The following is a 25,141-nucleotide window of genomic DNA, read 5'->3' on the forward strand; positions in this document are numbered from 1 at the left end:
TAATAACACTTTTAAACAAAAGCAAACAACAGTGGTGGGTAAACCACAACAAAAAATGTCTCAACAACTAGTCATGCAACCTTTTCAGCCTCCGGACGGAGAGAAGTGTTTCAGTTGTCAATGAACCAAAACATTATGTGATTCATGGATCAGACACTTGTGTTTGTGATTTTTTTTTGTAGTGAATCACCCACACATGTCATGTGGCAAGAGCTGAAACAGTGAACGGTTGGACGTGTGCATTTAAAAGTTTAGAGAAGCTCAAATGAAGTTCACTTGTAAAGGTCACAGAGCAGCCAGGGGCCGTTCTGATTCAATTTCATTCAGAACTGAACGGAATGAATTTGGTGAAAGTGTTGGGATTTTAGACGCTTTATTTGTGCTCTTCAGATGACAAAAAAAACTACTGTTGTTTTGATACGTTGGAGGAAACAGGCAGACTCCTCACATCCTTGTTCCTCACACCTTGAGGGAGACTTGTTTGTTTTGACAACTGGCCTGGAGGGCAGGCGGGGAGGGAAGGCCAGATAGATTTAGCCTTTGTTAGTTTTTTTTCTGCATTTGTTACAGCTCCTTTGAAAAAAAAAACCTAAGCCAAAGACAAATGGAGTCGGCCTAAATAAGTCTGTGTCTAAATCAGGTTGAATCCTGGTGAACTGAGCGGGCAGCAAGTAAAGCGAGTGAACTTTTCCCATCTCGGCGTCTCTCTCTCCCGTGAGCTGTATAGTTTTTACTGTGAAATCGACCAAAGCTCGGTTTTAAAAGACCTACACAAGTCATATATCACCTCTCGCAGTTCACCTTATCTTCGCTGACCCAGTACCGCAACAAGAAGCCTTGCTTGCTCGCGAGCTCACATCAAAGAAATGTTTTGAAAGCCTCTTAAGCTCCCCTTAAAGCGTCGCTAAAGATCCCCAGAAAATTAAGAGCGAGGTTACAGGACCCAGTGTGGGAAAAGTAGGCCGCAGTAATGATTTAGGCAGTGCATTCCACTACCTATCCAAGGATGTGTTTGGCCTCTTGATTAACTTTGAGGTTGTTTTTTTTATATACACTTCCCTTCCAAAGAACGCAACCTTTAAAAGGAATGTTTCAAAAAAAAAAAGAAAGAAAGAAAGGCTGGATAAATTCTCAGAGATTAATGAACTTTATTCTTTTTCTTAAAAAGAGAAAGGTTTGTCACACAAGGCAAAGAGAGAGAGAAGAAATGCAAACGGCTATAAACAGACCACAGGACCCCCACCAGCGCCACCCGTCCACTGGCGGCAAAGTGGCTTCTCGTTACAACCAAAATCAAAGGAGCAATACAACAAGACTCACATTGTTCTGATTGTGTTTACTTGCACTAAAAACATCGGACGATCTGATTGTACAGAGTAAGACAGACAGTTTTTTTTTCCTTGTAACCTTCATATGAACAATAAGAACTCCCCACTAGTTTGTCACACGTTTAGCCGACGGTACAAATGAAACAGGAACGTTTACGGCTATACAACACGTTTGATCACTTAAAAACGGACTCTACACGTTTGCAACGGGCACTTTTTGGGAAAAAAAAATACAGAAAACAACTCCAGGCTCCAGAAAGGGAACAAATGCCTTGGTCATATCCAGGTTTTCCTTTTTTTTTTTTTTTTTTTTTTTTTATTGAAGTAACATCAAACCTGCACGTTGAGGTAAGTGTGCCACTGGGGAATACAAAGGAAGCGATTCCCTTTTTTTTAAAAAAGGGACTCCCCTCGCCGTATCGCCACTCACTTTGTAATTCGCCTTGACGGTAAATCAATTCTCAAGCTTGGCCCCTTGGACTCCTAAGAACCCGAGGTCCTCCTCTCTCAACATTCCTGCACACATGAATCACTCCAAGTCCTGGCTTCCAGAAGGCATTTCCTGCCCGGCCTTCTCTCTCTCCTTCTCTCTGTCTGACTCCTCTGCTGAAAGCTGGGCAGGAACCCGCTGAGCTTTGATTTGAACCCAGAGGGAGAGAAGAGGGAGAGGGAGGAGAGCTTGGCTTAACACAGGGCCCTGGCTCTGGGGGCTGCTTGGAGAGACACAGAGACTGGAGGAGATGCCTGCACGCCCGAGCGGGGATTTAGTGTTTTTATCCGTCAAACTGCTAGAACAGCAGCGGAGCAGAGTCCAACGACAATATCACTCCTGGTGCAGCCGCTTTGCCTCAAGGGAGAATCTTCTGTTTGGTTTCGAGCGTGCATTCTCTCTGGGACAGATGTTCGTCATTTATTCCGTTCCAAAGAAATTTAAAATTATTATTAAAAAAAAAAAAAAAAAAAAGACTTCACGTGAAACATCACAGGTTTTTGTTTCAGAACAGCGTGTAGTGTTTTCGACTCTCTGCGCAGAAGTGGATCAGGAACATTCAAATATTTCATGGCGAAATGAAGAGAAATGAAACAAGAAAAGAAAATAATGTACACAGTGGGTACGTAAGGTGGCTCTTGGAGGCTGTACACCTGTTCGCACTCAATTCCCTCCAGAAATCATCTCTGTCGCTAGATCCGGCTATATGTACATACAAGTTTTGAGAGAGTTGAGCGGACTCACGAAGCAGCTCTTGGAAAGAACAGTCTAAATTATCTTAATATATACAGAAAAAAGAGGGTGAAACATACATAATATACAGAGATCACAGCACAAGAAGAGTCACGGACGGAGGAGGAGGAGGAGGAGGAGGAAGAGGAGGACGGGTCATGTGACGTGCGGCCGTGCCTGTCTAAGCTGCTGGGATGTGGATGCTGCAGACACTCGTTGTGTCTTGCGAATGTTGCGAGCGTGTGATCTCGTCAATGGGGCTCCTCCTCTCCCGCTCATATCATGGCTCTTATCACCAGCCTCCCTTTGACCTGGTGCAGATAGGCGCTCTGCTCTGCCTCCAGCGCCTCGTCCTCGCTGTCGATCGGCTCCTCCTTCACCCTAATGACCCCGCAGTGGCCGTCGGGCAGCTCGCCGCTGGAGCCGCCGCTGCTGCTGCTGCTGCTCAGCGTGTGCTTCCGGATGACGCCTCCAGGGGGCAGCCGGTCCTCCTGCATGCTCTCGTCGTGCCGCCTGTGCGTCAGCGGCTCCTCCTGCCGCAGCTGCTCCTCCTCCTCGGACTCGTGCAGGTGCGCACTGGGCTGACGTAGCTGCTCGATGGACTTGGACAACAGCTGTGGAACACATTGGCCCAGCGTTAATTACGGCACGACGCCGCCTGTGATCTCTGACAATTAAATGTTATTAGGGGGAAAACGGCAAACGCGGCGAGTTCAGGGTTTCTGCAGCACTGGTCTCAACAAAAACAACAACAAAATAAAAAAAAAGAACAAGACCAAGACATGCAGTGGAATATGTTTTGCATTTGGTCGGGAAAAAATAAAACATTTTTAATAAGTCACAGCTGTTTGAAGGCTGTCTAAATCTCAAAACATAACATTTTTGCATAATTTAACAATAATATAATGCACTTATATTCATATCTAGCAGATATGGAGATAAAGGAGCTTCTTCCTGCTCCCCTGCTCTAGACCGGTGCCACCATTTGCTCACTCTGCCACAAGAGGTCTCCAGGAGCAAGAGCCAAAGCCAGATCATCAATAACTGCAGGGCAAAGGCCTTACATAAATATGCCTTTAGCCAAAAGAATTAGCCTCCTTAGCACGGCATTAGTAAACAGCGTTCATGCCTCCGCCTAAGGTCCCTAAGCTCCTGCTAAATTTCCACCCGCTCCTCCTACTGTAGTCACTGAAGGACATTTAAAAACAAACCAAAGACGAGCCTCAGCTAGGAAATTAATTAGGGCATTGCTTCAGAAATCCCTCTCAATAAACACGGAGGGCTCATCCCTGATTAGTGGCCATTTATAACCTCAACTTAAAGAGGCTTTACTCGCGATCTCATTGGCCTGAGTAATCAGAGCAAGGCCAGTTCACATGTTTCCGGACACGGTATTCAACTGATTCCAAAAGCTCTTTTGGAAATCAGGTAAACTTGCAGAGTCGCTACTTTATAGCGACTGCAGCCAAGGTGGTAATAATATTTATTAATTTATTAATGCTAACATACATTTATTTTTTACAGATGCAATAAAACTGAATAAAGCATCCACATAGAACAAGTCTGTGAGTGTCTTTGTACTTTCCTTTTTTATTGTTGCTTTTAGCCAAAAGGCCTCAGCCGCCCTCCGTGTTTCAGTCCGAGCACTGGGACACATCAGTATGTGCGCTCACACAATGCTGCCTTTCAGTGTTCAACACTTCACAAACGTCCCCCAGCAGAATAATTACGCTCTGTGTATCGAGAGGTCACCTCAGCCGACTCACAGAAACACAAATATTGCCACAGTGGGACAAAAAAAACCTATGGCGGGCAGGGCAGCTCCTTTTCTTCCGCTGAGTTAAATTTCGCAGAGTTTGCATGAGAGCAGCGGCGGTGATAGCCTGAGCTACGATAACAGAATTAGTGCAGCGGGAAGCATTCCTCTACTGTCAGAAGTCCCTTTTTGCTCTCCAGAAATAGAACAGGATTCCAGAGTAGCAGAGAAAACTGCCCCAGCCGGTAAAGCTGCGCTAGCGGCAGAAACTGCTAACAAAGGGATAAAAATAGATGTGAATCTGTGGTTCCTAAAACATTTCAGTGGCACTTCCTGCATCGGAGGGAAACTCTCGGCAGACACAGCAGTAGGAGGAAGGCTGCAAAGAGCGCGACTGGTGATGTACCTTGTTGATGTGGACCTGCTGCTGGTACTGTTTCCGCTTCTCCAGGAAGTGCTGGTGTTGCTGCTGGATGACCAGTTGGGCCAGCGTGTTCTGCGGCAGCGGGGCAGACTGGGTCCTGTTCAGGGGCCGGTGTTTGGGTAGCTTTGGTCGACTGCTGGCGGGACGCTCCTTCATGGCCAGCGGGGACTGGGGGTGGGACGGCACGGAGCTTTGGCCTTGGGGGGCGGGAGGGGAACACGAGGGGAGTTAGTGGCCGTCGACGTCAGTGAGCACGGTGCGAGCAGGGAGCGGCGAGGTCTTACCGGTGGAGAGCATCTTCTGCTGCCTCATCTGCTCCTTCTGCAGGAGGTGCTGGAGGAGCGCCTGGTGGCTGGGACTCACTTTGGACTCCAGGCCTGTCGTCTGCAGGGGAACGGGGCCCAGCAGGTGGCTGGGCAGCCCGTGTTTGACCTCTGTCGATCGGTCCTTCAAGCCCATGGCAGCCTGAGAGAAGACACAAAAGATAGACATTATGGGATGGAGCTTGGTTGGAGAGGCAAAGTGCAGTTTAGAGATCCAGTGTGTAAAATTTGGCTTGATTTATGATTTGGTCTTGGTCTCAAGACCACTTTTTAAGGGTCTCAGTCTCGTCTCAGAGGCATTTTTACTGGGTCTTGTCTCGGTCTCGGACTGGACGGACTCGGGATTTTTGATCAAGACTGGTCAAGACGCAGTCAACACTGTAATGACACCATAATAGCAGAAAATAATCCAGCTGCTGCCGTTTTACGCTCTGTTGGTGACACCCAGAGTGACACCCTGCCTCCTTATTCATTTATATTTCTAAGTTTATGACGCAAAGTTGTTTTTATGAATGGTTCAGAATAGTTGGCAAAGCAGCAAAATGTTAAAGAAAATGATTAAAATATACCTTGCTGAAAAGAGATGCTGTTCAATTGAGAAGCAAACTTGAATTTAAAAAAGATACTGGTCATTTTTGTTCTGTTTTGTTATTTTTCTTTGATATATAACGTCTTGGTCACGTCTCGGCCACCATGCTCTCTAGTCTTGATAATGTCTTGGTCTCGGTTGGTGCCGTCTGGACTACAACACCACACTGGACCCTTCAACAAAAATACGACTCCCTAGCAACAAATTATTGATTATCTCCATCAGGCGTTTGCGGCTGTGGGGTGATGGAGAGCCTCCCAGGAATGTGCCACGCGGCTAAAAGATGATACATCATGTGAAGCGTTATCGCAGGTTGCACTCAAGCGAAATGGGCCTTTTTCTTTAAAAAAAAAAAAAAGTAACAAATGAGGTAATAGCGGCAGATAAGAGCACGTCTGACACGAGACACCGCGGAACAATATTTGCCTGGAAGAGATAAAATCATCGGCGGCTGCGGGTCAGCCGGTGACTGAGCAGAGAGCTGCAGACGGCCGACCCGGGCTGAACCGCAGTGAACCGAGCCACTTAACTGAGGCATCAAGGCGAGATGTTAAAACACGGCAGGCAACGCAGGTTATCGGTACTCACGCTAATGGTGGAGGATGCAGTGGAAAGCCCAAAGGAGATGTTGGGTAAAGAGGGGGACGTGTATAAGCTCAGCACAGACATGGATCCCTCAGGCTGGAACAGTCGTGGTTGGGAAGGCCATCTCTGCAGCGGGGGGTCAGAGGTCACACCCGTTAAACATGCACAAGTGAACCAGCTGAATGTGGTTCAATATCAAAAAAATAAAACTGCCTACGCCCAGAGCAAAAGCAAATGTACTTGACTTTGTTGGTGTATTTGATTAGGACCATGCACATTGATCAACATCTCAGCAAAAAGCATCAATGTAAATATGCCAGCAGAGTTAGCACAGTTGCTATACAATACACAGGATACAATATACAAAAAAAAAAATCATACAATAGTACTATTTAAATAGTAAAATATACAATACACCACAACAAAAACAGGTAGTGATATAACACAAAAAATAAGTCCACTCCACAATCACAAAAAGGTGAAAGACAAACACAAAATAGAAAAGACAAAGAGAAATTTAGCCCTCTCTGTTTACGTCCTCCTTCAAAAAAACACCATGTTTTAGCTTCCTGCTAAAACCGACACTGTGTTGGACCATAACAGAGTGAGTCTGTTATTCGTGTTATAGGGCCCTACGTGACATCGTGCATGATTTCCAGCACTGTGTGTTGCAGCTCGGGAAGCAAAAGTAGCAAAAGACTGGACTCGTCTCAGGTACAATATCATTTCTGGAAAAGGTTGAGGAAGTGAATTCCTGCCTGAAGCAAGTCTCTGAGTCTGAGGAAATATATTTAGGAAAATCTTTTTAAAAAATCTGAACAACATGAAGTGTGACAAGAACATTTAATGTGAGTGCGTAAGAGCGGCAGAACGGAGCAGCGAGGGCCTGCGGAGGTGAAAGCAGGCAGTGAAGACGACTCGAGCAGCTTCTCGCTCTCTGCTGCCTGCTGCTGCTGCCTGCTGCTGCTGCCTGCTGCTGCTGCCCGCTCCCACCCTCACGCTGCCTCCCTTCCAGCTCGCTCACAGAGAACATCAGCAGCACTGGGGCACATTTCCTGCACCCAGCCGAGCGGCGGAGCAGCATGTGGTTTTGGAAACGGCCGTGTTTATCCTTGCAGCCCCTCACCAGCGCTCGCTTGACCCGTGCGTGGATATCCGGCCCGTATTTGACCCAGGGGAGCCATTCCCTCTGAAAAAGGATACCTAATGTAACGGCGCACAAACACGCCTTGCTTTTGCAACAGGCATGAGGTCCCGTCGAAGCCGCCCGGCCACTTTAATGAGAGCCCTCGACACAAAAGCGACGCTGTGTGTTTGTGTTGCGATGGGCGCGGATGTCTCTGGCTACCAGCGCAGGCTGGGGTATCAATGAACGCCGCCCGCCGTCCCATCCAGCGCCCCTCCACCCCCAAAACCTGCAGCCCGCTGCCAGGGAGGGCGCCTCTCCCTTGCCCCGTGTCGCTGGAGGTCGATGGGAGAATAAACAGCGACGGCAAAGGAAAACACAGCTGCTCTGTCCTGACCGCTGCGAGATGTGTCACATCTGGCCGCCTCCCTTTATGACGGTGAGTGGAGGGCCGGGGTAGGGGGGCGCCGGTCAGCGAGTCAGCTATGAATCTATTGGGAAACACCTCCGGGAAAAACCAATGACAGCACCGCCACAACAAGCCAATGAGCTATTTTCCCCCCTTCCTTTCTTTTCTGTCGACAAAAATAAAACTGACTTAACAGCACATCTGGAATTTTATGCTCACCGGTTCGAATCTACTTATTCCTCTGCTTAATAATGCAGCGGCATTAGACAGGCAAAGGTCCATTTTTCAACACGGCGTCACCGGCAGAGGACGGGTTTCACAGTCGCAGGGCAGAGTGAACTGCTTGCAGACGTACGTACCTCAGTTTTGGTGGTGGTAGGCAGGGAGGAGGGACCGTTTTCAGCCCCCAAGGCACTGGAAGCCCCGATGGGGGAGCTGGGGCCGGAGCCGGGGGCACTGTTAGTGGGCGTCGAGTCTGCGCACAACATCAAAGAGTCGGGGATCAGCGTGCGCACTCGCCCGCGTCGCACACGGCGAGGCTTGGCAACAAAGAGCAGCTGCGGCCTCGTTACTGATTACAATGGTCTGCGTTGCATTTAAGTGCAGTGAGCAGGATAATATTACAGTGCAGCGAACAAATGACAGATTACCAAACATCTCTGGGGGATTTTAATTTAAAAAAAAATAAAAAGGTTTTGGCAGCATTTTAAATAGCACAAGAATAGGACACGAGGCTGTTTGAGCGCGTGGCTGCTGAAACAGGCTGCGGCTGGAGGATTCCGGTGGGTCATTTGACGTGGATAACGTACCCATCAGCTCCAGGGCCCTCTTCTTGTAAGGGGTCATAATATTTCCATCTCTTCTCTTGAGCATGGGGCTGCTCCGCCTCTCAGCCACCTTCTGCTTCAGCCTGGATCGTACCTTCAGGTTGGGCTCAGACGCTGGAATGGAAAGAGAGAGAGAAAAAAAAAATAATCGTACACATTTCTTCCTTCAAATCACCGTGTTTGTGTGCTGAAGACGGCGCGTGCGGATTACGAGATCACGCGAGCGCTCGACATTATTTTTACAGTCGCACGGCGCGACTTTTAAACCGACCCCAGGTGGGGGCGGACTTTATCAAAGAAAACAGTAACGCCATAAAATGGGGAGCGCACTAAAAGCCAAATGCGAGGGACCATAAATCGGTTGAAAAATAAGCAATGTTGTCATGCTTTGACATGTAACAATTTCAGTTCCCGCAGAAATCCTGAGTGGGTTTTAGATGAATTAAATGAGTCAGGATCGGGCCCATTTCCACCTCATCTGGACTAAATTAGGTTGAGCAACACGCAGGCTCTAAGTGAAATACTCTGCTACCTGCCGCCCTGGTGACCACAGTCTGATACAGTAGCAACAGTTAAACTAACAGAAAAACATGGCAGATGTTTCAGGCTCTCCCCAACGCCCCCTTCCTCCTAATGCAAAACAGAGATACACAAACGGCGTCTGAACACACACACACACACACACACACACACACACACACACACACACACACACACACACACAGACATACACACACACACACGGCTGGGCCTGAACAGATCTAGCCTTACAAATCCGCTCTGTCAGTCTGAGTAATTGACGTGTTTCTTTTAAGACTTCTGAAATAGTTTTAATGACGGATTAACCAGAGGTTGAGCGCAAATCGCTCTTTATTTTTATGTCATATGAATCCCGGGCCGCTCCGCCGGGTCTCGTTGTTTTGTTTTAATGAAATACAGGTCATCCGGCATTGGAATAAACTGCAACATAAACAGCAAAGGGATGAATAAAACTAAAAGCTGTAATTGCATTTGTTAAAATCTGCATTTAGCTCGAGCAGATTTAGTGAGCCTGGCTGAGTTTGATTGCAATATTCTGCTCCACACGTGAGCAATTAGTCTCCGAATGAATCACGAACACGACCAAAGAGGGCATTTGAAGAAAAAAAGAAAAAAAGAAGAAGCTGTCATTATATTACAGCGAAAGCCAGGCGGACCCGAGTTTAAAACGGAAAAACTCCAGTTATTCTGAAAATAGCTTCAAAACTGCAGGTGGCGCAGGAAGCCGAGTGCAACAGTGGGCCAAGAAGTTGTTTTGAATAATGCAGGAATCCGCCTCTTTTTTGTGAATGCGGGTCATTGTTTTTGCGCCTGAGCATCGAGTCGTGTGCCTGCCTGTCTGGTCAGAGCCGCAGTGACTCACTAGGTCAACACGCCTCTCGCCGACCTCCCACCAAACCCTTTCTGGATGTGGGATCCTGCTGCTGACCTCAACACAAATAAACACCATGGACAGATACGGGCCAGTCTCGGGATTAGAAGGCGGCGGGCAAAAGAAGCTTCATCGCACTTATGTAAAAACAACGGCGTTACACAACACAATGACCAACCTGCCTCATTTATTTAGTCCCGCATCAATAATTAAATGGGCCCCTTGTTTGGAGTATGCGCAACACTATTCTAGGTGGGTGCATGTGGGATACATGTATATATATATATATATATATATATATATATATACATATATATATATATATATATATATATATATACATATATATATATATATACATATATATATGTATATATGTATATATATATGTATATATATATATATACATATATATATGCATATATATATGTATATATACATATATACATATATATATGTATATGTATATATATGTATATATATATACATATACATATATATATATACATATACATATACATATATATATATATATATATATATATATATATATATATATATATATATATATATATATATATACATATATATACATATACTTATACATTTGGACACATCCTATGAATTGAATGTCTTTTCTTTCATTCTCATGACTGTTGACGTTACATGGAATTATGTAGGAGAGGGGAGCGATGATGAGGGCGCACACACAGAGGAGCAGTTGGGCCAGATGTTGCTATTTTTGGCCATTGTCAAAAGCGGCAGAAGCCTCTTCCCTAATACGTGGCTCAGACCTCTAATCCTGTGGGTGTGAGGTAGAATGAGAGGGAGCAAGAGAAGAAGAAAGGAGGCAGGGGGAGATAAATAGAGAGAAAACGCTGTTGGGAGTCATATGAATGTGCTTCACGCCCCGCTGCCTTGATTGCTTTCTATTTTTACACGCCGCCGCCGCTGCCACCAAGCTACGCATCCCAATTGGTCGCCACAGGAACGCCAGACAGCAGCAGCAGCAGCAGCAGCAGCAGCAGCAGCACAGGGATATGCACTTTCTGGCTAGTGTCAGGTTAGAAAAAAAGAAGAAGCAGCAGTGGTGCGCAGTGCAACAGGAGGCAACAGCAGCAGACACAGGAAATGTCTCGGCCGCTTCTGTTTCTCTGTTAAGTCAAGACAGCAGCAGTTTAAAAAATAATCAACAATAATTCATAATTCATCTGATATTTTGTAAGGACTGTGTCCATTTCAGGCTATTAGATTTGCAACCTGGACTGAAGGTGGTGAGGAAATTTAAAGGCACAGTGGTTAATATTTAAATGAATTTCTGAGGAAGAGAGGAGCGGAGGGTTGGGGGGGTGGGGCAAACAGAATTGTAGTTGGATAGAGACACCAAAAACAGAGAATAAATGTTTTGTTTTCATTCCATTAGCAGGTTTGCTTGTAAGGAAGCGGCCATATTGCAACAGCACAGGTCTACGGTGGCCCAGAAGGTGGAATTGCTCTGGGTTTGATTAGTTTACCCTGATTGTGGGACATCAGAAAACGGGGAGTTTACAGTAGCACTGTTTGTAAAGAGCTTTCGTTCCATTAATAAATGTTCATGTTTGTCCTGGCGTTGCGGTCAATATGCCTCTGACGGCGTATTGACCGTCAGAGGAGCTGTGAAATACGCGTGAGTTACTGGTAATAATTTCTTATGTGTCAAACCTCGTAGATTGATCATTAGAATTAAATTTGTTAAAAATGTTTGGGCTTGAAAACAGGTTTTGATCTTTGGTTTCATTTACTCATTTACTCATTTACTACATAATGTCTGTCTGAGAAAAGTGTATAAAATTGTGTGGTTAGGGGTTTTACGGCTTAAAACATGTATAATAATTGTAAAAAAAAATAAAGCTGCTTACTTCGCGGACTTCGTCTATTGCGGGTTATTTTTAGAACGTATCCCCCGCGATAAACGAGGGGCCACTGTATTCAGAAATTGGTTGAGATTGATGCTGATGATATGCCTACAGTTTAGCTAAAAAAAACTAAACTAAACTTTAAGGAGCTTCAATCTGAAGAGCTCCTCTTCAAAGGAAGTGGAAATCTTTGGCCTGATCTTTCCTACGTGACATGTCTGGAGTTTCCACACAAACTGGACCAGACCGGGATTTGAGGGTTTTACCTTTGCGGGATTATTTTTGAAAATCTTTCCTGCACCTGCTGAATGCACACATTCGTCAAGTGGGTCAAGACCAGAGAGGCTGTTGCACTTCTTACTGCTAAGCTGCGACTATTTCTGTCGCAGACTATCTCGTGCCTTCGGTCGCCGCTATTCTCGTCGCTGGAAGCGAAACAAAGAGGATCTGTGCTGGGTAAACAACTTAATCACGTGAAATTCTTGAAAGTACAGAGCGAGAAAAAAAAACAAAACAAGGGCACTGCTGCGACTCAGACACCGTAATTAAAAAATAAATAAATAAATGTCTTTGTTTTATTTGTTTGTTTTGCCCACTGTCAAATTTTACTGTTCTTGTTGTCATTTTTTGATACGCTAATGAACCAGCAAACTATAGTCCAAAATACACATCGCAGCCATATCCAGGTCCAGAGAAAGAAGCGGTGTGGCCCTGTGGCCAAAGGAAGCAGTGGGGAGCGCGGCATGGAGCGTTGGAGTCGTCTACACTTTGTTTGGAGAGAGCTATCTTTGCTTAAACAAACAGCCGTGTGGAGGTTGAGCCGCCCCGTGCCCGCTCCAACTATGCAACACCTGCCAATCAGCTCTCAGTGACAGCCAGTGGCTCGGGGAACAACAGCACCTTTGTGCGCTCCCCTCGGGTGCCGAGGCCTCGCAGGACTTTAATGAAGACAGACAGGAAGTGAGGGGGAGGAAGGCCGGAGCAGGAAATGACCACATATAGATTCAGGAATCCACAGAGCGAGAAATAGACGGGAGGGAGCGGCGGAGGGAGAGGCTTCCACTGTGGACTCAAGGATGGAACTGTCACGTTTGGGAAGCAGACTGAAACTCTATCTGCTTGGTGTTTGGCTTCACAGTAAAAGACAAACAATGGCACTAAAAGCTGCTTCTTTTCTTTTTTCCATCTGGGCGAGCGCCTCCAAATCCAATATTACACTTGTGAAGCTGCCCCTTGTTTACTCGCGTACTCACGAGACGAGTGCCACCTTCCAGACAACTGACAGCCAGCAAATTCCAAAAAGCTTCTTACAGATTTCCCTCCGCCTAATTAAAGCACTGCCGCTATGTGACATTCATTCCCCAAATATTATTCCTTTAGCCTGATCCCACAATTGTTGACACAGCAAGGCGACAGCCCTGTGGCTCGCCCGCTGCAATTGTTTGCCCACCGTAACACAAAGAGACACGAAAGGGAAAAGAGCGTAATGTAATTTGGTGACCTCATTGCCGAATTATGAACCTTTTTTTTTTTTTTTTTTTTTAGCGTGGCAAGCACTTTTAGTCAGGCAAACCCAAGAGGGCGCGGGGGGATTATTCTTATTTACACAGCGATCCCTGAAGGGTTCCTCCGGCTTTAAAACAACAAACCTGAGCTGCTCTCTTGGTGGGAACCTGCGTCTTCTTTCGTAATGGCTTTCAGAGCCAACAGCTCCGGAGAAATTAAAGGGTTTTAATTCTGCCATTTACCACTAAACAGTTCAAAGAGGCTCCAGAACGGGTTTATTATTTTAGCGGAGGGACAAATGAAGTTAACTTTAGAGAGAAAAGGGAAAAAAAAAACGCTAGCGAGGACATTTCAGTACAAATAACAAGGACTGGCAGGGCGAGAAAAAGTGAAAACTTGCAGTTTGGCTTTTGGTGGAGTTTCTCTGCTGTGTTAAGGAGAATCCAAACAGTATAAAAGCAGGTTTAAGTTACTTTCCTGGCACATCGCTACTTCATGTGAAATGTTTCAGTTGGGCCCCTTCAGAGATGAACAGGGGTCGGCCAGGGTTACGGCGAGCCTAAGTGATGTTGTTAGAGAGCCGTCGGCAACCTCAGGAAGAACTTGTGGCCGCGTTGACCTCTGGGGTTAAAGTGGGTCAAACACACACTCGCTGCATTAAAGAAACCCAAAGCACTGAAAGGGAAATTGCGGCCCGCGGGAGATTTACGCGCTCGCTCCGCGAATTTGCATCTTTGTGTGTGTGAGTGCGTGCGTGCATGTGTATGCAAAACAGGAGCCGACCTACCTGTCTTCCTCAAGGGGAAGTCGTCCTTGCTCTCCAGCAGTGACGGCAGAGCGTAGTGGCAGGTAGGGGAGGCGCCGCCCTGCGGGGGGGAGCCTTGGTCCAGAGACATGTGGTGAGAGGACCTGACCAAGGGCGGGCCGCAGAGATTTAAATCTGCCGCTTTGCATCGTTGGATTTGGCAAATTTGAAAATAATAATACAAAAAGTACTCACGAGTACCAGAGCTTTTGGTGGTGAACCACAGAATGATTGACACCGTTGCCGGTCGGGTCCTTGGCGGATTTGCTTAACAGAAACTCTTGGAGTTTCTGTTTCACCTCATTACTGGCCACCGCACCTGTGAGACCAAAAGGAGGGAAGCGAAAAGGGATTGAGGTTACCCTAGGGCTCCTGCTGGCAGAGTGTTTACTCCTCCAAAAAGCAAAGAACAAAAATAAAGAGTTTGAGTTGCTTCTGTTGCTGCCTGCACACTTTCCAACCTACTTCCCTGTAGAAATCATATAGAAATGCATCAACTATTTTTCTGACAGACTACAGCCTCCTGCACAGTTGCCGGAACTTGTGTAGAAAGATCGCCCCCTAGTGGCCCAGGATTACTTTTTTTTTTTTTTCAGGCGGGTCAGGTGTTCCTGCACAGTAATGTTTTTTCCCACCGGACCGCTGCAGTTCCAGAGTTCCGTCTCATATTACCTGACCTGACAAAGTAATAAATCCCTTCTATTATTAGCTGCAGGGTAAAAACAGCCTTGAAACATTAGACCGGGAGCTATTTCCATCGCTGCTATTGACAGACATATTTCGTCTGAATTCGAAGCTTAAATGTCAGCAGCTGACCTTATGTCATCTGCTCCTTGTGCTGCTTAGGCAAAGCGTCCATAATCATCGTTATATCATTAGATGACTTTATTTCTCTGGTGATGTAACTGAATGATACTACGAAAAAGAGACATTTGTTGCAGAAATGGTTTCAGTGGACTGGTTGTGTTTCAGCGTCCTCTGTTGTTTTATGGTTCATAGTGAGGACAATTATTAATTGCTGTTTGGACATTGCGATTATAAGGCTGAATTAAAAAATGGAGAGGACCACATCTTGGACAACAGGAAGGTGGTGGGCTTTACTGAACAAACAGAAACTCTATTTGTTTAGTTTAACCTGGTTTAGTGTCACAGTTTCACTTTAGAGCAAAACAAAATCGACCTTCCCTCAAACCAAGACAAACCGAAGGGAGGATATAGTGGCTCCATGTTGCAATAACTCAAGGAAAAAATATATAGGAACTTTCACTTGTTTATTTGCTGGATATTTCTGTTTTTGACATACAGGAATGGATGACGGTAATTTGGGCAGTTTCAGATTGTGGTTTTATTTAAAAAAAAAAAAAAAAAGGTTATATAAAAAATAAATAAATAAACGATTAATATCTTGTTCATTTTAATTAGCGTAGGTATTTAATGTGCTCCAATCCCATTCAAAAACTATGATGGTGAAATAAACACTAATGAAATCCATCAGTGTGAAGCTAATCTCAGCAGCAAAGTACCTGTTTAATCAGAACTTGAAGAATACAAAGTGTGGCTCTAGTGCTCTGCTGCAGTTGGGCTAATTGGTTTCAACACACTCAGGCTGGGGTCAAAGTGCTTTAAAAGTTTTGTTTTTAAAAAAAAAAACCTTATTAAATCTTATCCAGCAAGTGCATTTTGCTCCTGACGTTCCTGTGCGGGCCTCTCTCTGGGCAGACGCATTAAATATTCCAATATTCCTAAAGCAGCAGGTAAAGCTGCTGGGCCTCCCTGCTTTGCTTTGCTTTGCTTTGCCCAGGGCCATGAAATGACTTGTTCTGTCCCTGATGGTGCTGGGATGGCGGTGATGGTGAAGATGATGATGATGATGATGATGGTGGTGGTGGTGGTGGTGGTGGTGGAGGTGGTGACGAGCTCTTACTCTCTCTGGAGCGCTCCTTGCCCCTCAGGATCAAGCTGGAGACGTGCTGCTCTCGCCGAGGTTTCTCCGACTCCTTCTCCTGCGGATTCTGCTGCTGCAGCTGCAGCTGCTGCTGCTGTTGTTGTTGCTGCTGCTGCTGCTGCTGTTGTTGCTGCTGCTGCTGCTGCTCCAGACGACGCTCCTTCTCTGCAATCTCCTGCCGCTGTTTCATGACCTGGAGCTCCTGCTGGAGCTGAGAAACACGTAAAGTTCTGACAAATGGCTTTGTTTTCAAATGGCAGCAAATATGGAAGAAATCTGTAGAATATTTCTGCTCAGATCTTAAAGTTAAAGTTCCAATTTGTAAAATCTGGCTTGATTTATGATTTTTTTTTTTTATATTGGCAAAAGCTTAACATACCGTCCATATATACATGAATAAAAGTGTATAATGGCAGTACAATAAAAGTAATTTGGTTTTCATACGGTTCTCATATACTGTATATATATATCAGAAGATACACAGAGCACACAGTGGAGCTTTAATCTGCTCTATAATGTCTTGCTCAGCGCTCAGTGTTGTGCGACTGCCCTGAGGTGATGCGGCTCCCTCTGATGTGTTCTGGGGCCGTGCAGCCCTGCACTGACCTTGAGGTGTTCCTGGAGCTGCGCCTGGTGCTGACGGGTCAACTTTTCGTGCTGCTTCTGGAACTCGCTGATTAGTAGCTGCTTTTGGATCTGCTGCTGCTTCTGGATGAGGAGCAGCTCCTGCTGCAGCTGCCTCTCCCACATTCCCGGGTCCGAGCCGGGGCCCAGCATCCTCAGGTCGGTGCGCAGGTCCAGCGGAGACAAGGGATCCACAGTCAACGAGATCTCCGGCTTTATGTCCACTGTGGGGGAGGGAGGGGAGGGAGACAAGATTAAAAGGGGGATTATTTATAATTCAGAAAGATTAGGAAAATTAGGATTCAAAACTGGATATTGCCGCTTTGATAGGAAGCAATAAAGAATAATGGGATGTGGAGTTCTGTTTTATTTCCTGTGATCCATTGAAGTCTGCCATCACAGTAGTCTTTGTAAATGCATTAGCAGTATGACAGCAGCACCTACAGGGAGAACCGACTCGAACAACACTGGGAAACAAGATGCAAGGGAGGGTCGATGCAGTAATTGCATAAATCCTTCCCACCGTCTGATAAATAAACAATCTATGCAAGTCTTCTGTCTTCACATAACATCGTGGCGAATTCCCCTCTGAGCGTCATAAATCACAGCTGACACAGAGCCTCGTGTACCTGGAACCCACACACACACACACACACATACACACTTCAAAAGTTACTTTCTGATTCGTTCCCACATCTCGCTGCTTTAATGCAGCTTTAACGCCGCAGAGGATGTGCATCACTGAGAGCTCCCTTTGTTTAGTCTTTCTTGTTTTTTCATGACAGCAGCCTCCCCCTTAAGAGAAATTGTCAGGTACAAAGTAAGAGGGCTTCCCTTTGGTCTCTCAGTTCTATATATAGGAAGTTCCGGCGTGGAGAGGAGCGGAATCCATCCTGGTTGAGAGCAGAGAGAGAGAGAGAGAGAGGGAGAGAGAGAGAGAGAGAGAGAGAGAGAGCAGGACACTCCATCTCTCTCTGCTCTGCCAGGAAGATCAGCCCAGATCGTGCACTTTCTAGCTTTCTGCATCTGTTTGGTTTTATTTAGAGACTTTCTTCCCACTAAATCCATTTGTTGGAAGCAACTTTTTCTTTATCATATGATAAAGTCTTGCTTTTCCAGCATTTCCAATGAAAAATCCTGGAGGCTTTCAAAAAAAAAGCAAAAGACAAAAATCATTGTTGCTATTCTGGCCCTGATGTGACATTCAGGGTCGGGTACACATTGACCAGACTGTATAATGTCCCTCTATTTTTAGAGTAGAACAGAGGAATATCCAAACCTACTTAAAATTCTAGTGCCTGGGGGGGTTGGGGAGGAGAGGGGGGGATTTATCGAGCGCAATCACGGCTGTAATCTGCTCAAAGGGGTCACATTTGTAGAGAGCAAACACGGGCTGGGCCGCACTGCGCTACGGCGCCACCTGTTTCTCTTCCTGGAGGTGTGAGAGAGAAAAAGGGATAAGGGCGGCGCGCCCCAACGAAAGAAAACGACCCTGAAGTCGTTTAAAATAAAAGGTGGTCGGGAGCTGCAGCTTTGAGAGGACGGAGCAGCGTTTAGCGTGCGGCTCCCTCCTGTTGGCCGGCGCTCTGAGGCTCCTCCTGCAGCCCAGTGTGTTGTCGTGCAGCCTGTGAGTGCGCGGCGGCGGCGGCGCTGCTGATTATAAATAGAAACATAAAAGCAAGTGGCGCAATTCTGGTCTGTGACAACCCCCACACCCTCGAGTATCCACCACCACCACCACCACCACCCCCCTAACTTGCCGCTGCCATGGCAACACCGGCTACGTAATTATGTCTCCCCATCCTGCAGATATGGAGCCTCGCCGCGTGTCGACTGCTGCCCACAGCGCCACTGTGACATGTCGGCTATTATATCAGCCTGTCGGCTCTTATATAAGAGAAGGAGTCCCCAGCCGAGAGGAACAGCGCCCGAGGATCATAAAGGGCCTCAAACAAGCACACACACACACACACACACACACACACACACACACACACACACACACACACACACACACACAGCAGCGGTTTAGGAGCCAGCTTGTCTTCAAAGAGCGGAGACAGCTAGCAGGAACTCCCGCACTCAACGCGAAAAAGAGAGAGAGAGAGAGAGAGAGGGAGAGAGAGAGAGAGAGAGAGAGAGAGAGAGAAAGGTTTGAAATGTCTCTCTTCTAAAAACGGCTCCAGTGGAACCAAAGAGGAGGTCAGTGGGCACCTGTAGAACAGAACCACCTCTCACTGACAGCCAATATTAATCTTGCTTTGTGAGTGCTCCACAAAAAAGGGGGTGGCTGAACCTGCGGTACCCCACACACACACACACACACACACACACACACACACGCACTACATCCACCCACCTCCCTCCCCTTTGAGAATCAGACGGCCTCGCCGCCACTTTTGCCTAATGGACCTAAATATAGCAACAAAGAAACATCTTGCTGCCTGGGAGAATTCGCCGGCGTGAGCATATCTCATTAATCTCACATCTCTCCTCGCACCCCGACTGTGAGTGACATTAAGGATCCCCACTTTGATCGGCGCGGCAAGCGGAGGAGACACCATTAGAAGAAGAAGAAGAAGAAGAAGAAGAAGAAGAAGAAGAAGAAGAAGAGGAGGAGGAAGAAGAGGAGGAAGAAGAAGAAGGAAACAGGGATATCTCAGACAGCGAGCAAGAGGACAGGATGGAGGAAGAGGAGGAGCTGGATGGAGGAAGAGCTTCAGCCACCTTTGATAAGAGTGGCAGTGCCATACCCCCACCACAACACACACACACACACACACACACACACACACACACACACACACACACACTGTTTGGAGCTGACTGACAACAGACATTTTGCTGTTTTTGAGCAAAATGAAACAGACGCAAAGTTCACCAAAGTCGACGTCCCCAATTGAGCTGTTGGTTATTTTTGATGCCTTCACGTCCAGCACATCTGGAACCAACACCACCCTCCCTCCACCCCGCCGCCATCTCAAACCTGCCATTTCTCTTTTTCAAAAATACTTCACAGGCAGAAGAGAGAACACGGAACCACCAACTCCCGCTAAATATAGCTGCTTTTCTGAGCAGGGGTCTTAATATAGATGACGTGTGAGAGACCAGTGAGGGCCGCCTGCTCAGGTTAATAATAAAAGTGTGGCATCGCATCGGTTTAGCTTCTCTTGGAAACAGTAAAGTTACGGTAACGCCAGAGTGCGCGTCATGATCCTCAGTCTGAAGCTTTTTCTTCTGTTTTATTCTTTCTCCAGTTGGGTGACACTTTGGTGCCTCCTGATTGGTGGAAAGTGTCTCCGGGCGCTGGTAAACAGGAGATTTATGAATGACACGTCCCCAATTTGTTTTTAGCACAAGGCAGTGACAAGCACCCAGTCCCATGCCCAAATTCCTCCCTGGGGGGGAGCCTGCCGACGGGGGAGACAGGGTGACTCATGGCCTGTTGCCACACACACACACACACACACACACACACACACACACACACACACACACACACACACACACACACACACACACACTCCCAGTGCAGCGTTGTGCCGCCCGTCGCCGTCCCCGACGTGTTTATTTCTAAAAACCAATCTGCCTCTCATTAGCCTTGCTGGCGCTCACAGTGACAATCACAGCCTTAATTTGAGATGTTGGATGGCCGTCTTCTTTTTTTCTCTCTGTTTTTTTCACCCTGCTTCAGGCCACATTAGTAGGCGAGCCTGCCTGCAGAGTGAACAGAAGCACATCATCGGTGGCATTACTGTTACATGTGTTGACTCTGAACTACAGCGACACTTTGAGTCTCGGGTGGGGGGGGGGCGTCAAGACGTCGGACACGAGGCTTTCAAGCTGCCTTCAAGATAACAGCACATTTATCTTCTGATGTTTCCTTCTCAATCAATCCAGCTTCCACTTGAAATGATCATTTGTGTACGGTATACACACAACAAATATAACACAAATAAAATGTTAAATACCTGAATATGTTATGTTCTATATATGTTTTATATGAAGGGTGGCTATTCGAAATCATCTAAAAATATAAAACTTGTTCTTTCATACATATTCCATATGTCTTCATTAAAGATTTTTGATGCCTTGAGTGACAATCTACAATGTAAATAGTCATGAAAATGAAAGAAAAACCATTCAATCAGAAGTATGTGTCCAAACCTTTGACCGCTAGTGAATATACATACAGACATACATATATTTATTTGACATAAAACAGGGAATACCTGTTGAATGTGTCGAGGCAGAGATATTCTTACACCTCGGCAGCTTCATTTGCGCCTTTCGCTCGATACCTTTTGTGTTACTAAATGGAGCAAATCATATTTATATTCCACTGAGGAAGAACAAAAATGTCTGTGTGAAACTAGACGCACGTAACGTTTCAGAGTCGATCGTTACTCTGAAATAAAAACCAGCTTCCTTGTTCGTGCACAAAGCTATGTCTTTTTTTAAAAAAGGCAATCATGTGCTCCAATGTTGTGCATTGTTTACAATTCCAAAGCTCGCCCACCAGACTTCGCCCTCTCTATCTCTCTCCCTCCCTCCCTCTTTGTCTCTGGCACTGCGACAGCACAGCGTCCACAGTGCGGCACTCGATACTGACGCCACTTTAGGACATTCTTGCTTAGCACAGTGGTCATGAAATTATGTATTCTCATAGCAAGTAATTGTCTGTAAAAAAAAAAAAAAATCTGTCCATTTAACTCCAAACTCAGCGGCTGACTAATTGATAAACCTGCAGAAAAACCAACACTCGCATCAAAAACTATGACTTCAACTATAAACGGACGTCCGCCGTCCACAGCTTTGGTTCAGTAACCTTCTCTGTACACTCTAGAACCGCTTCCTGATTTGAACAAAATAAGTAGCACCGGCAAAATATCAGAGGGATTTCAGGCAAAGCTGGTTGAAATGTACTGAAGAGCCAGAATGAGTCTCCTGTGGACACTGTCGCCCACTCGGCATTTTAAACTTCGCTTAACATTTCACCAATCTAACGCACGCAAATGAAATCCCACTGCAACGTGCACATGGATCACGGGCGACTTTGCGCTCACACATGAAATATCCTGTATGTTGCGCGCTCGCTGGGGATGGTTGTTGCTCTAAATTCTCTTGCTGGAAGTATAAATAGACGCAGAGATACAGAAGATGTTTGAGGGCAAAAATAAGCGGATGCTTGGGAGTGCAATGTGGCGCTGGATCTCTCGTTAAGTACCTTGTTATTTTGAGCAGCTGGCACGTCTAAAGCAAGAAACAGGTCTTTATTTTTAAGACTGGGGCTCGTCCTTGCAGCTGAGCCAGGGCTGCGGCTGGAAGGCTATCTGCTAACAGAAAGGGCTGGGCTGAGCCACCACTGGCCTTTTATTTAGTTGTATTTTTTTCATTTAAAGGGGAGTATAAGTGAACTGCTGTCCCACCATCTGGTCAGACGTGTGCTGCACAAACTCTGCATCTACTGTTCACCCAAGAAAAACCAGGAAGCTGTGGTTGGCAACCAGGAAGTGCCTCTGTAAAGAGTTGTTTTTTTGCGGGGGGGGCGCTTCAGTATCCCTTCATCTATAAACAGCAAAATAAAATCCCAGACACACAGCAGGCAGTGCAGACACATCAGGCAACACGATGCGAAAGCATCTCGCTGGCCGTCAACAGTTTTTAAATGAGCAGATATTTCACTCCGACGGGCTGCGACAAATCCAAAAGCTTATCTGCGTACTTTTCAAAGCCCGTCCAACACTCAGCGAGGCCGCCTGAATGGAGGCGGCGCGCGGCAGACGAGGACATGAAAGGTGCAGCATTGTTTTGCTCTGAAAGGTTCCCATTGATGGGATTTTGCACCATATTTTTTTCCCTTTTACATAATATCGTGCATTCATCAGGGACTAATTAGTTTCCTCTTGTTGCAGAGCCCATCTGGGAACCAGCTCGGTCGGAACTTTGATGATTTTTGAGAGAGAAAGCGATAAAGAAACAAGACGTGAACTGTTCCATTCCTGTTCACGCTAAACTTGCGATTCATCAGCAGCGTGTGGGAGGCCTGTCTGGAAATGTCAGGTGGCGCCTCGGAAAACAAAATCTCAAAGGACCCACTGAGAGCCAGTGGCGACAACATAATGCATGAATATCACAAAACAACTGTGAAACAGCCAGCAGCCTGTGTTGCTTTTCCTAGACCTCCAGCTCACAGAAAAGTCACCCTGGAGTGGACCTTCTTCTGGGGACGGATAAAGTTAGTCATCGTCGGCTGATTTAGCAGAACGTGGAAAGAGCAAAAAAATTGAAGCGACGCGCTGACAGAAGCCTCTAAAAATGTCCCCGTTTCCCCACCAACAAGCAGCGTTCTATCAAGAGCACGCCGGGGATGGAATGATAACGCACACGCGCCCTAATCTTAGCGGGCTAATGCCATGAGCTGAAAATAGCTCACCTAAGAATAGCTGACCCACAGAATAAGCGAGAAGGCCAAAATCAGCCGCTCGCTCGGTGTATCTGTTGTTTGGCTGCGGGGCGACCGCCAAGACAAGAAGAAGAAGAAGAAGAAGAAGAAGAAGAAGAAGAAGAAGAAGAAGAAGAAGGAGGAGAAGAAGAAGCCCTGTGGTCATGTAACCTGTTACACTGACAGAGATAGAATGTGTCATGTCTTATTTTTAAATCTCCTCACACTCAGCCCAGCGCCTCTGGATGTTCGCACTCTCCCGCCGCGCTCGGCACCGGCTGAGAAATCTAAACGCTCAGTTTGTAAGAAAAACAATAACAACAAAAGCACTCCCCCCAACATCCTTTTTCTCTTTTTCTCGCTTGCTTTTGGATGTTTTTCCGAGAAGGCGAGAGGTCACAAAGTATTCCGAGGCGCTCACATGACTCAAGTCTGCGCTCTCTCATTACGCTGAAGCTACAGGTCGCCGTCTGAGCCCGGCACAACGCCGCCGCTGCAGCTCAGGAATGATTCGCAGGGACACTTTTCACATTTTATCAATAGCCCCACACACACACACACACACACACACACACACACACAGTGAGAGAGAGAGAGAGAGAGAATCAAAGCACATTAAGGTGTGAGTCATCTTGACTCACCACAGTGTATAGTCATTACTCACACTGATGTCAGTCCTGTGTGTTCTTTAGTTCAATTCTCGGCGTTCAGAAATAGAAGCGAGTCATAAATATGTGGCGAGGGAGAGAGAAACCTTTCAGCTCGTCCCTGCTGCTCCCATTCCTGTCACGGCCTTTCTTTTTTTTTTTTTTTTCCTGTCGGCCTCACAGAAAAAGTCCATTGCTGACACAAGAGGCAAGAGCAAAACACAACATCCCCGCCACGCCGCTGATTAACTAGCAGAGCCCACGCTGCGTTTTATTAAAAAAAAAAATATCAGAATGAAATGATGGGCAAAGAAAACAAACATTTGCAAATAATAATAATAATAATAATAATAATAATAAATAAGCAGCTTTCCAACCATCGCAAACAGCAGCGAGAAATACCTTGAGAGAGGGAAGAGGAGCCTGATCCTACAGTGCTGCAGTGCTGGGAGAAGCTCTGACTTGTTGGTTTCTCACACCGAGGAGTGAGAGGACAGAGAGAGGGTTGGAAACAGAGAGAGGGGACCGGAGTGTGACAGGAGTGTGTGTGTGTGTGTGAGAGAGAGAGAGAGAGAGAGAGAGAGAGAGAGAGAGAGAGAGAGAGGAGCAGGGTGGGAGGAAAGAACCTGGAACACCGGGGCTCCATGCACGCGTGCGTGCGTGCGTGCGTGTGTGTGTGTGTGTGTGTGTGTGTGTGTGTGTGTGTGTGTGTGTGTGTATTCACCTGAGCCGTTCACGTTGTGCATCTTGGGGAAGTGCTGCCGTCCGATGCGCCCCTCTGTCGTGGAGAAACTCGACTCGCCCTCGTAAATCGTCTGCAGCATACTCCGCTCAGCGTGCGCGGCTCATCGCGAGCCCCGCGTTTCCTGTCAGCGAAGGAGGAGAGGAGAGGAGAGGAGAGGAGAGGCGGCAGCCCTCAGCCACTCAGTGGGGAGTGGAGGAGGTGGAGGAGGAGGAGGAGGGTGGGCGATAAACAGGCAGGCTGGTGGGCAGTTGGATCTCTCTTTCTGCAGTACTGCTGCCGCCCCCAAAACACCAACACAGCTTCCTCTTCTTCTTCTTCCTCTTCTTCTTCTTCTTCTACTACTACTACTTCTTCCTCTTCTTCTCTCTGTCTTCCGGCCCAGTCTCGATCTCCTTTGCCTGCTCCTATCAAAGTGTCCGCGGCGGTGAGCAGGAGCACCAACAGCAGCAGGAGAAGGAGGAAGTCGTGCGGCTCCGTGCACCAGCCAGCCGGGTAGTTGAGACGCGCTCTGTGCGCGCCGCCGCCGAGT

The 25,141-nt window shown here is 46.7% G+C and overlaps 1 protein-coding gene across 1 annotated transcript; it reads right to left on the reverse strand.

Annotated features, from left to right (window-relative positions):
* Positions 1–1,124: 1,124 nt before the first annotated feature.
* On the reverse strand, positions 1,125–25,141 carry hdac9b (histone deacetylase 9b). Its single transcript, XM_076027288.1, has 11 exons — positions 24,592–25,141; positions 16,758–16,999; positions 16,131–16,362; positions 14,402–14,525; positions 14,189–14,310; positions 8,572–8,703; positions 8,122–8,237; positions 6,231–6,353; positions 5,015–5,195; positions 4,713–4,927; positions 1,125–3,164 (listed from the first exon to the last, which is right to left on the reverse strand). Exons 1-11 carry the CDS (start codon positions 24,689–24,691, stop codon positions 2,826–2,828), a joined length of 1,926 nt encoding a protein of 641 aa, XP_075883403.1. The 5' UTR covers positions 24,692–25,141; the 3' UTR covers positions 1,125–2,825.

The sequence above is a fragment of the Nelusetta ayraudi genome, unplaced genomic scaffold (assembly GCF_046127955.1).
Source record: "Nelusetta ayraudi isolate G7.1 ecotype Tasmania unplaced genomic scaffold, CSIRO-AGI_Nayr_v1 ptg000003l, whole genome shotgun sequence".
Lineage (NCBI taxonomy): Eukaryota > Metazoa > Chordata > Actinopteri > Tetraodontiformes > Monacanthidae > Nelusetta > Nelusetta ayraudi.

Excerpts from the sequence above, each read along its gene's own strand:
- hdac9b (XM_076027288.1), bottom strand. The coding sequence starts at position 24,691 with ATGCTGCAGACGATTTACGAGGGCGAGTCGAGTTTCTCCACGACAGAG. Across the intron at positions 17,000-24,591 it reads GCACAACGTGAACGGCTCAG|TGGACATAAAGCCGGAGATC; the intron begins GTGAATACACAC and ends CCTCCCCCACAG. Across the intron at positions 5,196-6,230 it reads CTGCATCCTCCACCATTAGC|GCTGCCATGGGCTTGAAGGA; the intron begins GTGAGTACCGAT and ends GTCTTCTCTCAG.